Genomic DNA, 20,760 nt, shown 5'->3' with positions numbered 1-20,760 from the left:
TATACAAAAGTACGTTCAGAGAGCTAAACGTGACAACAGAGCTCAATATGCTCTGCTGTTTTGTCTAGGGAATGCTCTAGCAGAGGGGCTGGTTTCGCCAATAGGTGCCAATACACTGACAGAAGTGAACACTCTGTTCCCTGTGATTTCAGTTTCTCAAACCAGCATTTAAAGCATCCAGCATTTAAAGAAACCAAAATTGGGGGGAAAACATTTTGCCACCTTGTTTAACCAGAGCTTAGTACAATAGGGTCTCAGCTTTATGAACCTTATTAACATTGCAAAAGCTATAAATAGGAAAGTGATTATGTTGCCAGATACCTGCTGATACAAGAGGAAAACACCAATATTGCGCTTTCTCAAATAACAAGGATATGATTGGGTCAGTGCCAGCAGATCTGTTGTAAAGTACTATTAATGCCAGAATCACCAAGTGGCCAAAATAATACCAGCAAGGTTGCCAAGTCAAAGATAGCTTTAGAAACATAAAATTATCAACTGGGAATAAACAGGCTTTTCCTTAAAAAAATAGGTAGAGCTATTTCAGCGGAAACAAAAGTCTATTTGTCTAATAAAGTAACTTGAAAACCATTTCACAAAAGTAATTAAAGTAACTAAGAGAGAATGTTCCAATAGGAATTAAGTACCTTTGCAAGTGTGATCGTGTAATACCAGTGCTGATATGCTAATGCGTTAAATCTCTTGAGTATGTTTTATGTGAACTAGAAATTTCTAGAAGCCTGAGCAGATTTAGAAAATAAAATTTGTTCTCTCCTTTCACCTGACAAATTATGCCCTGTGTTCCTGATACACATTGAAGAAGGGCCATGCAAAGAGGGAAATACAGTTTCTTCCCTAAATTCCGACTCAAGCATTAAAATATTCCTTTCCTTTGATACATTTTCAGTTCATGGAATTCAAGAGAGCCATATTCTAATAATYGGAGAGGTACTCTGAGTACCAGGAATGCCTTGTAGTGATCACTTTAAAAGTTTTGGAAGAAACAGTACAATATCATCAGGGATTACATATGGAGTTCATAATGCGAGGTGCTGAGTATTTCTGAGTTGGCATGTAAGTCTCTACAGAAGTGATTCAAACATTTCTTTGTTTTCTTTTTTTAGAGAATTCTAATTGCTCAGCCTGCAGCTCAAAGTGCTTGTCTGACCATCCGCATGCCTCTCACTTGGGAGCTCTGTGAAAGAGAGGATCAGATCTTCCACTAAGATTTTAGCACTTTTTTTTAACTTAATTCATTTTAACTTAAAATACTGTCACTGCAGTTGCGAAAGGTTATTGATGGTAAAATGTTCTTGTCTAGAGACATTCTGTCTTCATTATTACAATAATTCTAGAGATGTTGACCAAGAAACTCTCAAACTAGCTAATAGATGTAGTGAATTTGATAATATAAATTATTAGGTGACAGATTATGTACCTTAGGTAGCCTGTCCACTACACTGACTACTTGCCTTTAGTGGGACTACTCTGAATGAATGGTAGCTGTGGCTCTATCATGGTAAACAGGTAATTCCTGTTTAGAAATCACATGGAAAACGTAAGCTGCTGAGTTAGGGCTATTGTTGGTATTTGTTATTATTGTGCAGTCATTACAACGTATAGCATGGGACCAAATGAAATACTTGTAATGATCTCTCAGAAAAGAAAAATACTCTATTATTTCCAAAAGTATTACTTCAGTGCAGTAATTTACTGCACTACCTCACTCCAAACTTGAATCAGGCTATATTTTTTCTTGTCTAGTACATCTGAGCTAACTATCTTCAGGCAGCAGTATAAAAATCAGTTGCTGTGACTTGCTTCTTGAAAATTTATTTTGCTCCTTCTTAAAATCTTGGCCTGCTTGACCTCAGCAGCCTTCACCAGTTTGAAAATGCAAGTTATAATCCTCTGTAGGGATTTAGCCAGGTGTCTATTACAGCATGTAATCTGTGATACAGCTTCCAATATTCACGCTGTAGAAGGGTTAAGCCCTCCGTCTTTGTTCCTGAGTAAAAAAGTCCGCAAGGTGTTAGTGTGGCCAGGAGGCAGATTGAAAGAGGCAACATCTTCAATCAATCCCTAAGCCTTTGTATATGCCATTGAAGGATCTTTGTGATGAGAGAAGGGAGGCTTTGGCTGAGAGGGAGCGATCAGATTTTAACCCTTAAACAGGAGCAGCCGCATTGTCATCCACTCTTCTGTTTCAATGTTCAAAGGTGACACTACTGTTAGACTTCTGGTTTTATCCTAAATGCATATTTTAGAGTTACCATTCCATTTGTTACCAGCTTATTCCTAGAGCTGCAGTGCATGAGACATGTTAATGACCCTGCTGGAGAAGGAGCCCGTGCCAGCGTGACACCAGCTCCCGGCACCCCTTCACAGGAAACACGAAGTGGATGGGCTGCGTGGCCACGGGGGGCGCTTTCCAAAATGTTCAGCAACTCAGATGATGACGTTACAACATTTCAAACTGGCTGACACAAACAGACCCCATAATTGCATGATAAAACAAACAAAATTCATCTAACTGAGGGGAAATTCTACTGGCATCAGTCATTCCTAGCCAGCTGCTTATCAGCWAGCTCCGCTCCTTCCAGTCATGTCTGAACATGGTCACACTGTRTGATACAGACAGCGGGGCTTGCAGTGCGGCTAGGCCAACCCATTTTTTTTATTTTTTTAAAACAAAAGTCTTCAGCTATGTCAGAATTTTTGGTAACATGAATTCCATGTGCGGCATAAAATAAAATAGTAGCAATTTAATTTCACTGCATGCAAGGAGCTGTTTAATAGCAATCTGCAATTATTGTTCAGCAAAGTAATGAGTTTCTTTTAGAAGGTAGTGGTCCAAGGAGAGCCTTAGCAACCCTTCAGCCTGTTTGGCAATATTTAGAAGAATTTATTAGTGCTTAATTATTTAGAAATCTCTTAATAGCTTAAATATCATTTTTTAAAGTTAGAAATATTTTCCACCATGTCCAGCTGAAGAGCTGTTGCTTGGAAGGGCTTAAATAAAGATTATTTACAACTAGTCACAAAATTACATACAGCTGCTAATGTTCTAATCTCTTAGATATCCCCAACAAAGAATGTGCTTAGTTTTGACAGATCAGGGGAGATTTCTCTTTGTTGTATTCATTTTACTGAGGTAGAGGCCTCAAAGAGGATTATAACAGGAATGAAGACATATTAAAATATGTATCCCAGTTAAATTAATTATTTTCATACTAATGTGTCCTAAGGGACTTGCATGTAAGGTAAGACCACTTTATGCTGTTTTGGTAATATAAATATGACTTACCATGTAAATGGCATTAAAGATGAATTAGAAGCATTTTAAAGCCAAGTTGATAGAGGAAATGGGAATGTGACTCTATGCCTTGGAAGTAACAATCACATTAAATATTTCAAAATCATGTCAGTGACTGTCACATCAATAGGCAATGGTAAACTCTAAAATATTCCTTATTTCTCTCCCTCTCTCTGTTTCAAGATACTTACTTTATTGGCTTATCAGTACTGATTTTTATCTCTAAAATACTGAACTTTACACAGATTGTTTTGGTGTCTTCAAATCATTCATCTCTTAAAAGAGAATTCAGTGCTATAAAATTAAAAGAATGATTCAATATACTGGGAATATGTCTGAAGCGTTTGATTAGGAGTCTCATGTGTGGTGATTTCCTTACACAATGGTTTCAGTGAAAGGCTGTACCACTGGTGATTTCACTGGTAACAGATTCAGGTGCAGGACAGTACTGTGATTCTGAGCCATTTCTCGCTGTACTCTGCCGTCGATTGGGCCAGTGTTGTCTTTTCTTACGTCAGCTTTATGCCCACAGAGGTATATGCTAAGATTCAGTAGCAAGCTAATGCTAAATTTTAGTATTCACTGTACTATTCTTTTAGATACTTTTATTGCTACCAGTTCGTATGATCTCACTGCACTTGTCATGGCTTGTGTTTTGTTAAAGCCCAACTCCTGGAGTTCTGTGACCATATTAAAACTTCATTTTTTGTTAAAAATCAAAAGTTAAAAAAAATGCTGTGGAAATCAACTCTTATATGCAATGCATCCTGGGTTACCACTCCAAGTCATAAAACATGCCTCCTCCAGTATACAGGRTTGAGAGGATCAGAGCAGCTTTAGGTTTTAATGTGAAGAATCACAACAAACTCACTGTTTATGCTGTGGGAAGCCAGAGTCATCCCTTTGCACTGCTTAATTCACATGCGTTGGTATCCAGTAGTATTTATTTGCCATGTTTTGATATCTGTGACCTCAGAATGAAGTAGCTTTTGTCAAAAGATGACAGCAGTATATACATTACAGGTGTAGAGACAGTTCCATGTTAACAGGCATAGAAATGACCCGATTTTACTAGTAAATTCCAGAAAGGTGTGATTTATGTAACACTAAACATTTTTGCAAAATTCATATTTATTTATAGCCAAAGGCTGTAGAATTTTACAGATTTTACAATATGGATATCCTCCCCAGGGTAAAGAAAAGGCCTAAGCAAGTGGAAAATCCTTACTTTTGTGTCTGAGATATCAAATTGAGCTTAAAATGTTAAAAAAAGCCAGTGGTTTATCTATTCTGCCTGGAACCTTTTTTATATATATACTTTTCTCTGTTGTATTCAAAAGGGAGGTATAGAAATAGTAACCATGAGTTTGAAATTAGGAAAACTGTAATGGACACACTTTACAGAATATTTTCAGTTACAGTGGCATGTTTAGAATCTGTCAGTTTAACAAGTAGTGTTCTGCTTTTCAAATAACCCTTTGGTGTTGTTATTTTTTACTTTGAATCCCAATGAATTGTTGTCAGTTTTAGGTTTCAACTGAATTAACGGGAAAGAGAGAGAAAAAGAAAAAAATATATTTCTATGCCTAAGTAAGGGGAAATTGCCTCTGGGGAAATTAAAGTGAATGCTTAAGTCCTTTTGCTTGAATTTCATGGGAGTATGTCAAGGAGTAGAGCAGTGACCAAGGTGGAAACTCATGTTTGAAACTCATTTCACATATCAGATGGCACTGAGTCTCTTCATTGCCCTGAGGCCTTGAGATGGAAAGAAGCATAATTGTAATTGTAAGGAAAAAAAAAAAGTTGATCATAATGCCTGTTCTACCATCAGTATAGGGGAGGAGAACTCTGATATTAATGTCAATAAAAGCCACACTTATTATGCCCATATTCAACACTGCTAAATATAGATCTGGGCAACTTGTTCCCCAACAGTGCTGACCATCAATGAAAAAAAAGATATCATTTATTCCACAGTCAGTATTTAACATACAGTGAAAGATACAGAGCAGTGATTGTTCTCTGAAGCAAATACGGAGTGAACAATAGCCAAATATTAATGTACTGTTGAAATCCTAAATTAGATAGATGTGATTCAGTGCAGCCTACAGAGTCTGATATCTTGGCAACTGCTACAAGATATCCCCAATCTGCAGACAAAATAGCCTTTGTGAAGAAACAGGAGACTGTAGTGTGCAAGTTAATGCATCAAAAGGCCAAGAAGAGAATAATTCACTTTCACCTTGGTATAGAGGACAAGTAGCTGTAAAAGCTGTGCATTATTGGCAAGTCTTTTCTGTTGCTGTTTTTAACTCAACGCACAGTTCAGACCTCCAGCCACCTCGGCAGCGTTCCAGCTGGAGCTACTGACATCTCCCACCTATTCAAGTGGTGGATTATCTTGTCCTGATAAATTGGAGCCGGTGTCTGATGAAAAGTCTTTCCTGAAGAAATTTGCTACCCTGTAATAAGGTGGCAGATGTCTGAATCAAACCCCAGAGCTTGTAGTGCACTGTATTTCTAATGACTTTTGGTGACAAGTGTAAATGTTTTAAGGAAAGGCATTGCTACACTGGAAACACAGTTACGCATGATGAATTTGAGGCCAGGGTGAAAGGAAGCATGAGGCTGCACTGGGTATTGCTTCATGCAGAGTACATAGGGGCTGCATTGCTGACTCCAAAACACTTGGCCTAAAAATGACTTTTTTTTTATGAAATGAGCTCTCAAGGAATGTGCTTGTTTTAAAAAGGAATTCTCTCTGGCTGCTGCCTCTTTCCAAGAAGAGTCAGAGTTATTGCGCTATTAGGCACTTGCTCATTTTTCTTGGTCTTGTAACTAGATTACTGGTCGAACTTGTTCAGGGTAAATAAACTCTCTAAAACAAATTAAGAAAAATACATTACAGAAGCAAAGGTGCTTAGTGCATGTGTGTGTGTGTGTGTGCACATGTGTGTGTGKGGGGGGTTAATTTAACAAATAAAATGTAAAGGATATATCTGGCTAAGATAAAGGTATTCTTTGCAAGCATTCATTTTTTATTTCTTGGTTTCACTCCTAAAGAAAAAGAAGCAATTCTTACAGGCCAAAGAAGAAACATCTTTATATCTCATAGTCATCCCTGCAGTGCTCCTTGTAACACTGTTTTGCTCTTTTCTAGGGGAATCCTTACATGTGCAATAATGAATGTGATGCAAGTACCCAAGAACTGGCTCATCCTCCAGAACTGATGTTTGATCTTGAAGGAAGACATCCCTCCACATTTTGGCAGTCCACAACTTGGAAGGATTATCCAAAGCCTCTTCATGTTAATATTACTCTCTCCTGGAACAAAACCATTGAGCTGACTGATAACATAGTTATCACGTTCGAATCTGGCCGTCCAGACCAAATGATCCTGGAGAAATCACTGGACTATGGACGAACATGGCAGCCCTACCAATATTATGCCACAGACTGCTTAGATGCTTTCCACATGGATCCAAAATCAGTGAGGGATTTATCACAGCACACAGTCCTAGAAATCATTTGCACAGAAGAATACTCTACTGGGTACATGACAAATAGTAAAATCATCCACTTTGAAATCAAAGATAGATTTGCTTTCTTTGCTGGACCTCGACTTCATAATATGGCTTCTCTTTATGGCCAGCTTGACACAACCAAGAAGTTAAGAGATTTCTTTACCATCACTGATCTGAGGATACGATTGCTTAGGCCAGCAACTGGAGAGATATATGTAGATGAGCAACACCTGGCACGCTACTTTTATGCAATTTCAGACATAAGGGTGTATGGAAGGTAAGAGAATATACACCTTTAGGAACAAGCATATACGTTTGGTTTTAGAGGTTGTTCAAAACTGTTTACTTCCCCAAACATGGCAACAGTTTCTGCAGAAGTGTATTTATGAGAAATATGGCTCAGGTGAAATAAGTTTCTGAAAATACCAGAAGTTTCTAAGTCAGCMGTACTAAATAATGACTGTTTTCTGTCACTAGCTCTGGGAAGTACCCTAGCTCTTAAGAGATTAATAGTTTCATACATTGGCTCAGGAATGCACCCTGGCATTAAGACACTTTGCAGGGCCTTTTGTTCTGTTTTCACAGAATCCCAGAATAGTTGAGGCTGGAAGACACCCCTGGAGATCTTCTGGTCCAACCCCCCATTCAAGCAGGGTCAGCTAGAGCAGACTGCGCAGGACCATGTCCTGCTGGATTTTGAATATCTCCAAAGATGGAGACTGTACAACCTCCTTGGGCAACCTGTTCCTGTGTTTAACCACCCCATTCAAGCAGGGTCAGCCAGGCTGCCCAGGACCATGTCCTGCCAGATTTTGAATATCTCCAAAGATGGAGACTATACAACTTCCCTGGGCAGCCTGTTCCTGTGTTCAACTACCCTTACGGTTTTCTTGTGTTCAAGCCGATTTCCCTGTGTTTCAGTTTTTGCCCATTGCTTTTTGATTTTTTTGGTTTTATACAGTTGGAGCCTGAGCTGATTGTAGTTAACTAAAAAGAGAGATTCTGTTTTATCGTTTGACTTTTTCAGGCCTTTAATGTTGTATGTAACTGATAAAAAAGCTCTTGCATGGTACCTTTCCACCAAAGTGAATTGTACATGAACAAAGAAGGCCATAGAGATTAGAGTCTGTTCCTTGTACTTTAATCAGCTCTGAAATGCAGTGAAGCTGAAGTAAAAGAGGAAAAAACAACAGTGCTTTGGAGAGCATAGGACTGATTTGAATATAAGAAAGATTATTATTCAACGAGGTCTAAGATAAATAGTCCCTCTGTGGCAAGCAGTGGCTGGTATCAGGTGTCATAGTCCCCAAAATAATAATTTTACAATGACATTTCTATTGGGAAATTTTCTTCCCAACTCAAACTAATAATTGACTGATGACCTCAAGCAGGAGTGTGATACCCTTTACATGTATCTTGGTTGCCAGCTTGTTCAGAAGAAATAAATGGGACCTTTTCTATTAGCAATTCACTCACCTCTCTAATGTACCTTTTGTTTTTTCCTTGTATCATCTACAGAGAGTTCAAACCTTACTTTTTAATTTTTTTAAAAGGAACTATATATCAGTGCAATATTAATATTTTTTTTTGTAGTACAAAAATAAAAGCTAATGTGTCCTGGAATGCCAAAGTACTTTTTGCAGGCACAGGAATGGGTAAGCTGGAGAAGGCGATTATTTAAAACACTGAAAATTGTATTTTTAATTACTCCTTTGGTGACTTAAGCTTGCCATTTTCTACCTCTTCTATAGAAAAGGCTGCTGTCTTTCACATTTCTAAGCATTTTCAAGATGCAAAAATCAATAGCTAAAATTGAAATAGAATCAAATTACTGTGATATAAGTTATTGAAAAATATTCATCTAGGTTTATCAAAAAGAAGAGCTGGTGCCATGTACAGATTTGAATGCATAAGTACTTTTGCAGTGCTAATATTTTAATATCAAAACAAAATACATTTCTTAGGACCATATATTCAGAACACAGTTACACTGTTTTGTGTCCACACCAAGTATATATACTTATATAAAGAAGCATTAATTGAAAATGTTGACGTATAAGGTAAATGTTCCTGTTAAAGAATTTTTATTGTAGCTGTTATTAGTTATACTATATATAAAAAAATATTGTTCAGAAATCTGTTGATTGGACTTCATGGATCATGGACAGCTTAAGACAGTGTTTGAAATAGTTTAGGATATTAATGTCAATGTATCAAAATTCACACACAGATTTTACTTAATGTGTATCCTTTCTTCCATGCTCTAAGTAGCTTAAATGTACTGAGGGATCATAACAAAATTTGAGATTTTAAGTTACTTAAAATAAAGGAAATCCTTCTCCCCATATAAAAACCTCCAATTGCTGGAATTTAGTCTGACTTCAATATCAGTGCCTTATCAAATAAAACTTTTGAAGGAGAAAAAAAGAGCATGTTTCATGCAAATTAGAAACAGAAGCTTCCCAAACACATCTGGGATATTGTAATCTTTCCAAAATTATCTATAAAAGTGAAGCATGACAGTACAGAGAACTAATCTGATAATGATGCTTGTTTTCTAAATGCTACAGTAATCAGACACATGCTTTAAAAGAGCCATCCGATATATTATCTCACTAGATCAGATTCATGTGAATTCTTATCACGCTTCTGCTAATGAGAAGAACACTTCTTTAGGGATTTTGGATCTTTTCCTTCAGTATGTAATGAGGCATCCTTGTTAAATACTTCAGGGGGTTGCTTATTGCTAAGTAGATGTGGGGCTGCAGTAGGTATCCCCTGATTCATTGGTCTTGCCAAAGATAAGCTTGCAATAGGCCCATTGTCATCCAGCTTTAAATATTTTTGGTCTCTACCAGAAACCTGATGAGGGCCACTCTGAAGACCCTCCAAATGAGCATTATGTTTAGGTTCTCTGGCATTCCCTGAAAAATAAGTAGATGTGGGAACTTGATAAAGGGGAGTAAATGTTAAGTAAGTTAAGTAAGTAAAAAATAGTTTTATGATGGTGCTTCTGATTCAGCTGAACTTTCTAGCCATTGCACATCAATTGAGGTTGTTAACTGGGTGTTATTATAATAAATTTTTGCTGCAAGGCTAATATTCTGTGTTTTGAAGTAAAAGCATGTATATGCATTTAGTAAAACTAGACAACATTGTTCCATGAGGACAGGGTACAAAGGAGATTCCCAAGAGCTTGGTGTGTGGTGGATGAGTGATGCTACCTATATAAAGCTATTTTTTTGGCATGAAAAAGAATAACCTGTRGGTTTAATGTAGTTAAAAAATCAGTAAAGTTCATAATAGTATATTTTTAAAGGCAGCATACCATATAAGTTGTTTGATATTGTATCTTAAAATTCAACAAGAGTGAAAAATATCTATCTTAAAGGTGCCATATTTAATATGCAAGATCCTGGGCTGTGGGGTTTAATACTTCATAACAAATTAAAGATAGGAGATTTTACCTTTTAATATATATGCTTTGTCATTCCATTGCATTTAGTTGTGAAATAGGCCTGATTTATGTTGTATTAGAGAGGAAAAGCTGTGTACTCTTGATGAACACTTTACCTTTTCTATTACCACTTGTTCATTCAATTTACCACTTTCACTGTGTGTTTATTAAGATAATGAAAAAAAAAAAAGAAACGTGGCTATTAGCAATTTCAGCAACCCCATTGTGCTCACATAATTCAAGAAACCTAATAATCCACATGAACTAATTCTGACTTACGGACGGTCTGTTTCACTAAATCAGGGTGATTTTTTTTTTCTAGTGAATAATGGACAATGTAGTGTGCCAGTACTTTAATTAAAGAGAGCTTCTCTTAGTCTTGATCTCATTTTAATTTACTGGGTAATACTACAATAATATCACTAATGGAAGGTACATTAAAGGGCATCAAGTAGCATTAACTRTATTAAATTATGGCACTTGTGTTAATTAACTGCTGAAGCAAGATGGTCCTAACGGCTAGAAAGGTCGACTAATGCATAAATAAAGTCTTCTGGGATGGGAAACTAATTTTTCCTCATGTCTTCTTGCAGCAAAGAGAATCAAAGGGTATTCTGTGTGGTAACCTCAGGAAGGTTTTTTCATTTCAGTGCTTGAAGAAGTGGACTTCCTGTGGGTTCTGAATATCCTTGATTCAATGTAAAGGATGGTCCTGATAGTAAGCTGTGAGGTAAAACTCTCACCATTTTTTTTTAGAAGTTCACTAAAATGCTGATAATAATCCCTTCGAAGTCAAGCAAAAGGTCCCTAGTAGATTTTAAATGAGGCTACTGACGGTTTAATCACATTCATTGCAAAAGAATTTTGGTTTAACTGTTATATTGTAAATGACATGTACATTTATATACTATAAATTAACTGTAATTTGAGGTGATAGTAGAAATCATTAACCCAGTGGGTTATAGAATAACTATCTGGCTAAAACAAAGGATCTTACTGCTTTTTGGTGATTAGTTTTTGATCTAAGAGCTCTAAGTTTCCTTTTGACACAGAATATCCAGTTCTGTACAACATATTATTAAGCCCTTTGGAATTTATTTTTATACTCTTTCTCACCTTGAAGCTTCTATACTTAAGCTGCAGGGTTTTCTGACCCTTTCTCAGCTATGGTTGCAGTTCCAGCAGTAATAGAAACCTCTAACTTGCATTACATAAGTGAAAAATATCCTCAGTTTTAACAGTTTCTCACTCACATTATCTGTCCTAAATTTAATCCATCTAAGAACCTGGATRCATTGCTCTCAGGAAAAGCATTTTGGGGAGGTTGTCTTTTTAGTCAGCCTGTCCCTCCAGTCAGCTGTGACTCTAAACTATTCAATATTGATAAGATTTCACATTTTTTTTGGAAGTAGTTGAGAGGCCTTTACTTAAAAAGAGCAGAACTGTCTTATGAATCTGGAATATGTGCTACAAACTTCAGTGGATGTTCACAAGCTAAAGGCTACGTTAATATCAGATTGCATTCTGATATATTGCAAAGAAAATTTAGGTGTTTATGAGCATGTCAATTTATCTTTAACTCCCAAGCACAATTAGCTTTTTTAATATATCTACTGTAGTATGTCACTAAAGAATGTTGTCTTTCATTTTCTGTAACACATCTAGAGACATCAGGAATTGAAATAATTAGATGCTTACTGTGTTCATTCATTCACACATTAGCAATCTTCAATGGTTTACTCAGGACAGGTGTCCTGGGCAAGTGTACTTTTGCCCATGGTCAAGYAACACATTTCTACCCTCCATCCTGGTGTCAAAAATCCTATTAATCAGGTCAGTCGAACTGGCCTCAGTCTTGTAGTGACTCAATGGGTAGAAGGACAGTAGAATCTGGAAGGCTAACTAGGTCCTTAATTTCTGCTATACACATTTGAAGCTAATGGGTTTAAATCATTACTGAATTTCACTAGTCACCATTGCTCATTAGCATTTTTTTTTTTTTTTTTTTTTTGCAAGATGCTAAGTATTTCTTTACTGATCTCCCTCAGCTGCCTTTCAAGGATACTCAGTTTCTTGCAGGATCTACGTGTTTGAGGAGAGGAACGAAGCATTTTTGTAATATAATTCATTTTGTCACTAAACATAAAAGAAGTAGAGATGAAAATCCTGACGAAAGAAATGAGAAATTTTCTTTCTTTATTACTTTGGAGTACAACGTATGCTCAAAAGTCACCCAAAGAGTCTTCTTGAATAAATTGAGTGATTTCCCTATCTGACAAAAACTTTCTTCAAGTTTTTTATTTCAAAATAGTTCAACTTAATGCAAACAGTGGAATAAGCTTAAATATCTCCTGGCTCATACAGACAAATGATTCTTGGCAGCAAGATGTCCTTCAAGTTAAAGTATGCAACATATTGTTACATTAAAAGTTTAAAATATCTCAACTACATCTCCAGTGACAGGAACTACCAATATTGATTGAGGGATTTTCTGGGTTTTTTGTTTGTTTGTTTGTTTTGTTTTTTTTAATCTTAACATACTGATCTAGAAATCAAGAGGCTGCTTCTGTGTGATAACATGCTGCCTTCAAATCTCTGTAATGACAAAGGTGTATGAAGATAAAGGATCTTCTTTATGAAGAATATCCTGCAAAATATGCTTGGCTTTAAGGGTTCCTCCATTGATGGTATTCTTACCTGCAGCAGTGTCATAGATGCTCTGGAAGTGGAGAGGGAGCACTGTGCCCTGTATTCTCTGAGAGAGGAAAGTAGAGTAATCCTCTACATCTCCTTCCAGGAGACTTTTGCAGAGACCAGCAAGAAAAAATCATGTACAGAATTAGCAAAACATATTCTGTCACGCTAGTCTTGAAGGTCTATGTGGTAAGGAGCATTCTGTCTGCTTTCCCAGTGGCAGTCTGGCATAAATAACCTGGGATCCCTTCCACCACTACCAGTATGATGAGATTACCCATAGCTATTTTTGTCCATTTCAATAATATGTTGAGGAGCTGTTTTTTCCTAGATACTCAGCTCATCAGCATATGGAGTGTCACAGAATATAGTAGTTGAACCCAGAATACTCACGTGCTTTTTCTTGACACAGCTGATACTTATCTCTCTCTCTTAATCTTCCTTGTTAGTTGTAACAAATGAGCCATCATTCAGCTGTGATTTATGTAAATATTTGAAACTTAGTTAACTTTTTTCCCTTCCCACTTTTTTCCTCTAGTACTGCACCGTAGAAAATGTTTTGTATCATTTCCTATTGTGTATAATATATTATGTGAAATTAAGTATTGAAATGAGAAACCAAGGCTGATACTGATTTCAGATGCTATTCTGTAAATCAAGGATAATTTCAGTGAGGTTACTGGTATTAAACTGATAAGTTTCAAATGCATTCACGTAAGAACAGGATTGAGAGAGGAAGGGAGGAAGGAAGAAGGAAAGGAGGGAGGGAGGGAGGACAGAAAAAGGAAACTATCCTGGCTTATATCTAAACACACACAAGCACAGAAAAATCCAAACCTCACAGTTCTTTTATCCTCTGTTATGTTGAGATAATAAGGCAGATGTAAATCCAGATAGTTTTGCTAATGTCAGGGAAGGTCTAGCAATAGAGTCACTCAGAGAGATCTATTCAGAAAACTGAAAAATGAATTAATAAAGGCCAAATTCTAATAGTCTCATTCAACTGAATTGTTACATGGGGTCTTTGAGAACCCTTCCTTTCTTTCACTCCTGAGTCCCTCTCTGCGGTTAGTGGATCTCATCAGTACTAGTGAACTATACATAAAGAAAACCATTGTTATTATTACTTCATCACAGAGGGCCGTAGTGCAGATGAGTCAGCAAAGATCCTCAGTTAAACATAAATAAGACAAYTGGGCTGGACAGTGGTCTAAGTTTTAAACTCCAGTTTAATTCTATTTTCACAGAATATTGCATATGATCAGAGCTACAGAAAGAAGCAATAGCGCTATGAATGTAGCATGGAAGAGCATGGCAATGAAAACGGAGAAGAGGGGTCAAACTGCAGGCCAAGTTCCCCAGAGAAAGCTTGGCTGCTGATTTCTTTCCAGAAGGCATAATGTTAGCTGCAGCCCTTTACAGGAGAACGTGCTTTATCCTGGTTTACTTCATGGGACCTTGAGATGTGATAGAATGCCGGATGGCAAGAGCTATCCTAATGACATTAAGAGAGAACAGGAACTGTAAGGACTTTTGTTGAACTACTCCTCCTGCATGAAACTATTTGAAATCAGACCTTTAATCTGTGCAGCACACAGAGTTCTTGGGACCTTAGACCCCTTCCCTTTAACAGCATCTGGTTCTTCACACAAAAGTACATCCAAACTTCTATCGAGTAGYAGTAGCAATTAATAAAAAATGTATCTTGTTCGTTTTGTGCTGGAAATACTGCCATACTTACTCACTTAGGAGTAACACAGTTATACTACACTGATTCTTATATTGACATTTCTGGGCTGAATCAATACTGTTTTAGCATAAGCCTAAAAACAAACATGAATATTCCAAAATGAAGCTGACAGTTCATAGCTACATGCTGTGCCAGCTGTGGGTTAAGGTTGAACAGGCCTTGGGACATACTATGGATAATGCAACACATACCAAATTAACATATGCAGTTACCTCATCCCAGTGCTGGAGGGCTGTTTTCCAAAGTTTGCTTCTTTGAACTCTCAGATCTCTCCTCCTGACTCTGACTGATGTGCAAATGTCAAYAGTTGTCTGCTTCTTCCTTGTAAACTCCCTGGAAGACCTCATGACCACCTGATCAAGTCCTCAGTTTCTTCTCATTTTCATGCTTAAATCCATTTTTGTTTCTATAAGAGCTATGCAGTGTGCCTTTCTTCTCTACYATGCAGTATTCCCACTTCCACCCTAACTCCCAGTAGTGTGTTGGCCTAAAATATGAACCAGTATCTGACATATTAAGATTTATAAATTACTTTGAGATACACTTTAAAAAGATTGGTAGAGGAACACAATGGATTGTTATTATCTGTCCTCCCCGTATCATCATTCATAAAACAGGCATATAAAGGGAGTATTGGTACAAATGTTAATGACAGTAGTGCTGTCCCAGTGACAGAGGGACATCATGGTTCATGTTTAACTGCCATCAGCATTTCTGTTACATTGCATATTAAAACATTTTAACAACAAAAAAGATAAAACTTGGTTGCAGTAAGGATATATACATTGAAATATGCGTCTTCACGCTCAACTAATTAGTTGCCACTGACTGTTTCCACTTTGCTCGGTGACATGTGGTATATAAATCATTACAATATGTTAAATGCAAATGGTTGGTAATAGGGTAACCATCTGCTCACTGTTGGAAAGTTTGCAGAGGAATATAGTAAGCTGTACTTCTAATAATGATGCTAAACTCACATCCCTGAAATATCAAATATCTAAAAACAGCTGCCTCTGCTAATGCCAACATTACTAATATGTCTTTTACCCTTTTCATTTTTGCAACTAAACCACATATTGTAAGAGGTAATTTTGTTCTTCAGCATGAACTTGACTTCAAGGCTAGAGTCTGTAACAGCAATATGAACCACCATATCTCAGAGTCTGATCTTTTTCTCACATTGTGTTGAGTGCTTTGGAACAGCTAATAAATAATCAGGCTGCCCACTCTTCTCAGGACATCTTTTCTTCCACAAATATAATTAAACTCTCTCTCTTCCCTAACCCCTGCTGCCAGGCCCTTTTCCAGGAATGACATTATTTTGTAAGTGATAGATTGTTGGCACATTGCTGTCTGATAATGTATTACACTAGACACCATCGAAGAGAGCCTTTCATCTAATAATCTACCATGCCCTATGAGTATTAAAGATCACCACTGCAAAGAGGATCAGTTATTTTACCACAGACATGTATTATCAGGGGCTGACACATACCTTCGTRATGAGCGTCACTGGATACCCAAGTGACACAGTAATGCATTGGAAAATTAGTAGTGGGACAAGAGTGAAGGACTGCCTGCTGAAGCTGAAGCTATGCCTTCAAGCTAGCTCCTTACCCATCCAGTCATCTGCTGGTCAGGGTCACTATCACACAGTGCTTATACATGCTGTCTCCCACATCAGTAATATATTGCATTATCGCCTTTCAGTGAGATTAATATGTTCACATACTGAATTCCCAAGTTGTGGCTCTCAGCACTAAAGAAGCCTAGGAATTAATTCAGCTCCCATTGACTGAATGGAAAAGAAGTTTGTGATTTCATCAAAGTCAGATGCTAGTGCTGCTGGGCATAATTACCAGAAACTTTCTTAAGCCACTTTGGGAGGGAGGGAGGGGTTGGGGTTTGTTTAGGGGCTGCTTGCAGTGTTACCGTGTCTGATTTAAGACTATGCTTCTAGGGAATGAGCTGCAGGGGCAGAGGCTGCAGGAGTGCTCATTAGCCCTGCAGATTCTGCCTCCCTGGATGAATTCCACAAAAAGATGCTTGCTCTACAGAGTCTCAGAAGCCTGCAGTGGTGTGTGTGTGCACTGTCCTGCAAAGCTATCTAAGTTTAAAAACACAGTTAAGATATTTTTGTGCTAAAACATTTTCCTTTACTGTCTTGGAAAATGAAGATCTGTCTGAAGGCTGCACAAATTTGGTGACTCCATTTTGATTCCCAGTGAACACTTGCCTGATTCAAAATGGGGTGCCTGCTCTTTAAAGTTATCTAGAGCATTTAGAGACAGAGTTGGTGTGATGTGTAGCAGTTTCTAATAGCTTAAAGGCATGGTGCTATGCTCAGAATTTGATAACCTGGGGTCCTGAATTGGATTCCAACAATGGTCACAAGTTTTAGGAAACTCATTTTAAATTGCAGGCAGGGGGAATTCTTACTCTCTAATTGTATCAGTTTTTATTGAACAAAAGCATTGCTTTAGTTCCCAGAACACTGTGTATATATTTTAGTGCAAGTTACTACAGACAGAACAGTAGCAGGACTGTTTATTGTTTCTGACTTTTATATTTAGTAAAACTGATTTTATACATTTTCCCATTTAACTCTCTAGTGCAGTAAGACTCTTTAGACTTTGGGATGGTGTTTACCAAGGTCATTAAGAAGCATATTCATTTTAATTTCTTCAATTTGTTTATACTTATGTAGTGCTTTTGTTTAGGCCTATTCAGAGAAGAGAAGACAAGCAAACATGAGTTGGAATCTACGACCTTACTGAGACTTCTGTATAGGATGGGGAACATTAAATTCACTGTCTTGGTAGAGCTTTATTTGATGCATACTGCTAGCACTCGCTGTCACACTAATGCCCTGGCAACCGGATGCTTCCCATCCTTTTTTTATGTTTTTATTGGGGGAGGAAGGGTTGCGGGATGTTGTTACCTTTGTTGTTACCTTACTTGCCTTGGCTGTATTTTTATAGCCCCATCATATTTTATTTGGTTCTAGATCTTCTCATTTTACTTATTGAACTGTGGACCAGTTTTCCCTTACTTAGAACTAGGATTGTTAAGCCCTTTTGCCTTGTAAGCATGATCAGGAATTGTTTTGAAAAAAATATTTTAAAAAATTATCCTGCCTCCCTCACCTCCTCCTCAGTCAGCGCACAGCACAGACAGCTCTCTTGACCTTCTGTAATGCAGGAGAGGAACTGGCAGGAGCAGGGTATGGTGATGGCAAGTGGGACAGAGAGTAGATCCGCAATGTCAGAAGGCATCTGTTTGTTAGTGACCCACTTTGGGAAATCCTCCTTCCCTCCTCCCCCACCATACCTCCAGCAGCTCAGTTCTCACTGTCTTCACTTGTCTTTTTGGTGATCTTCACTCCTTCAGTTGTACCACGTGGTGAGTCACTGTCTGCGTGGTGGTGCTCACAGAAGGAATGGAAACCTTTGCAAAAGAGGCAAAAATGAGAAGGAGAGGGAAAGGATGGAACATCTCAATTTACAGTGAAAAACTAAACCTATTATTCTTTGTCAGTGCAGAAAATTGTATGTCATTTAACAGGCTTCCTAGAATATACTGTGTTTATGAAACCATGTCTCCTTTCTTTTGAATGCTCCTGAAATAACTCTTCCAGTAGGACAACAAAACAGCAAGGAGCCAGTTATGAATTTAATCACTCCTGTCCCCTGGAAATGCCAGTCTGCCAGCCAGGGCAGCATTCTGCCCTTTGCAACACAGAAGAAGAACTAAAAGATTGGAAGCTGTAGTTCCAGAATTGTTTGTTACGATTATTAATGAGCTATATTAATGAGTGCCATTAACTGCTAATATTCAGCTACAGAAAATGTTTTAACACAGTGCACAAGCTAGATCTCAGAAATGATTTTCAACTCCCTTTTCTTATTTGCTTATTTTCTGGATGGTGACTAGAGCAATAGAAATAGACAGAACAGGGAAAAGTAAAATCACTTTTTATTTGTCTTCTACTGCAGATATGTCAAAACAAAAGGAATTTTAACACTGAAAAGTCCTTACACACCCAAACCAAATCATTTTGATTTTTGAGGCCTTGCTCATGTTATTTTACCTTTACATCAGTTAGTCACTACAGAAGTAACCTTCAGCTTGGTGATCCTTTCCTAGGTCAGTCCTTTCATGTACATGATATGTGTTCATTCTTATAAGTATCTCATGGTTTAGATTTGGTGTCTTAAAATATTAGACTTTTTTGTTTTCTACCAATACAGAAGTCACTACATTCAGAGTTGAAATTCTGATATATCTCTTAATTCCAGTAGCTACTTTTGGAGAATAATGTAGACTTTGGATTTTGTGATTTATATGTTTTTTTATTTATTACTTTAAATACACAAGATGTAGTAAAGAGATACCACCAGAATTATAAAGGGTTATGTGTCTTGATCCCAAAGGTAGGTGAAGTCTATATTTTCAACATTTTGAAAACAGAAATACAGTTTCCTCACTGTATGGTCATACCTAGAATTTGACTAACAAATGTGCAGTCAGTGTAGGGCTGACAGGCACGCTGCCTGTGAATTGTGAAACAGAAAGCTGGCTATATACTCTCTCAAAAGGCTTCAGAGAAAGAGCATCAGGTTAGATTTTTGGAGGCATTTGACACTTGAAGTGAAATCACCTAAAATAGCTTTGAATACTGGCTCTTGGTTTTTGTTTTTGTTTTTGTTTTGTAAATTTTGATTGTATTTTATTATACCAGGGCTTTTGAAGAATCCCTTGGAGATACTGGGTCAGCCATGAAGGGGCTTACTCCCAGGAAAAGGTTCTGCAATTTACCATGGGATGAGTATGTGCTGTAACAGGACAGAGGCCCTTTTTTGAGAGTTGTGCAAATATTGCTGCAATACAAATTGTAATTATTATAATTAATAAAACATATAGTTCTGTCTCAATACCCTGTATACAAGAGCTTMCCCATAACTCCTGAGATAACACAAAATGTTTACCTGTTAATATCCTCATATGCTTAGCACATTTTACAATAAAACAGGTTTGAAAATTTAGCTGCTATAACTACATTAGGCAAGCATTAGGACAGGGAAGGAATTGCCTTGAGGAGTAAGTGCGACTTCATCCTAACAGACATGCAGGCAGCAGCCAAGGGCACTTGTCCTGCCCTGTAGCTGCATGAGCGAGTGTCATATGACTGAGCAACGTGGGCTGTTGTCAAGGGTATTGTCCAAGTCCTCAGTCTACAATGTATTTATCTCGAGGGAAATCTCCGTACTGAGACCTTTCTTTTTCTTTTTTTTTTTTTTTAACAAATTCTTTAAAGGCAATTGGGCACCTGAAAAACCAAAGATTATCACTGAAGGGGTAAAACTGACACAGAACACAGGAATGATATAGAATAAATGGACTGAAAGTGTTGTATTCTTAAAGATATGGTCAAATTTTATTACTAAAGCCTGAACAGCGGCCAAAAGTTTGTTCCCTATGTGATATGATTATATGGCCACTAAGTCATTTAGTTTAGCCAATTTGCTATATATCATATATATCTCTATCTGTCATAAAATCCACAAAGTTCTGCCCTTTTCTCTCTTGAGGTTTTTTTCCCAACGTTTAAGCCAAGTACAACTTTAACAAGGTGTAAGGGCCATATCTGAGTGTTGAGTAATGCTCTCCYTCTGGCTAGGTCAACAGGAGGAGGTGCTGAGAGGATATAGGGGCAGACAAGGAGAGACAGCGAGCAGTAATTGTGGGGACAGGAGGTCATGACTGCCATGGGCACCATCCTAAATCCCAGTGGGACTGCTTCTTCCCCCTGTGCAGCTCTTACAGTGTATGGGAGGTGACAGAACACTAGCACTAAGGCATGTCAGACATACACACCAACTCCTTTAGCCCCAAGTGTTGCTTATGGAAATACTTTCCAATAAAGTAGCTATTATGTTTTTGGTTTGGTTGTTTTTTTTTTTTTTTTTTTTTTTTTTTTTTTTTTGCAATCATTCTGTGCTTCATGCTTCAGGGT

At 37.5% G+C, this 20,760-nt stretch overlaps 1 protein-coding gene across 1 annotated transcript in view; it reads left to right on the top strand.

Annotated features, from left to right (window-relative positions):
* Positions 1-20,760, top strand: part of NTNG1 (netrin G1) — a 154,179-nt gene that overhangs the window by 57,303 nt on the left and 76,116 nt on the right. The window contains exon 2 of the mRNA XM_085299071.1: positions 6,477-7,117. Within this exon, the coding sequence (XP_085155197.1) occupies positions 6,477-7,117 (641 nt within the window). The remainder of the gene's footprint in view (positions 1-6,476; positions 7,118-20,760) is intronic.

This window comes from Rhea americana, unplaced genomic scaffold, assembly GCF_003343005.1.
Source record: "Rhea americana isolate MKP2758 unplaced genomic scaffold, rheAme1 scaffold_144, whole genome shotgun sequence".
Taxonomy (NCBI): Eukaryota; Metazoa; Chordata; class Aves; order Rheiformes; family Rheidae; genus Rhea; species Rhea americana.
The sequence above is the reverse complement of the archived record's forward strand: the minus strand, read 5'-3'. Positions and strand labels throughout refer to the sequence as shown.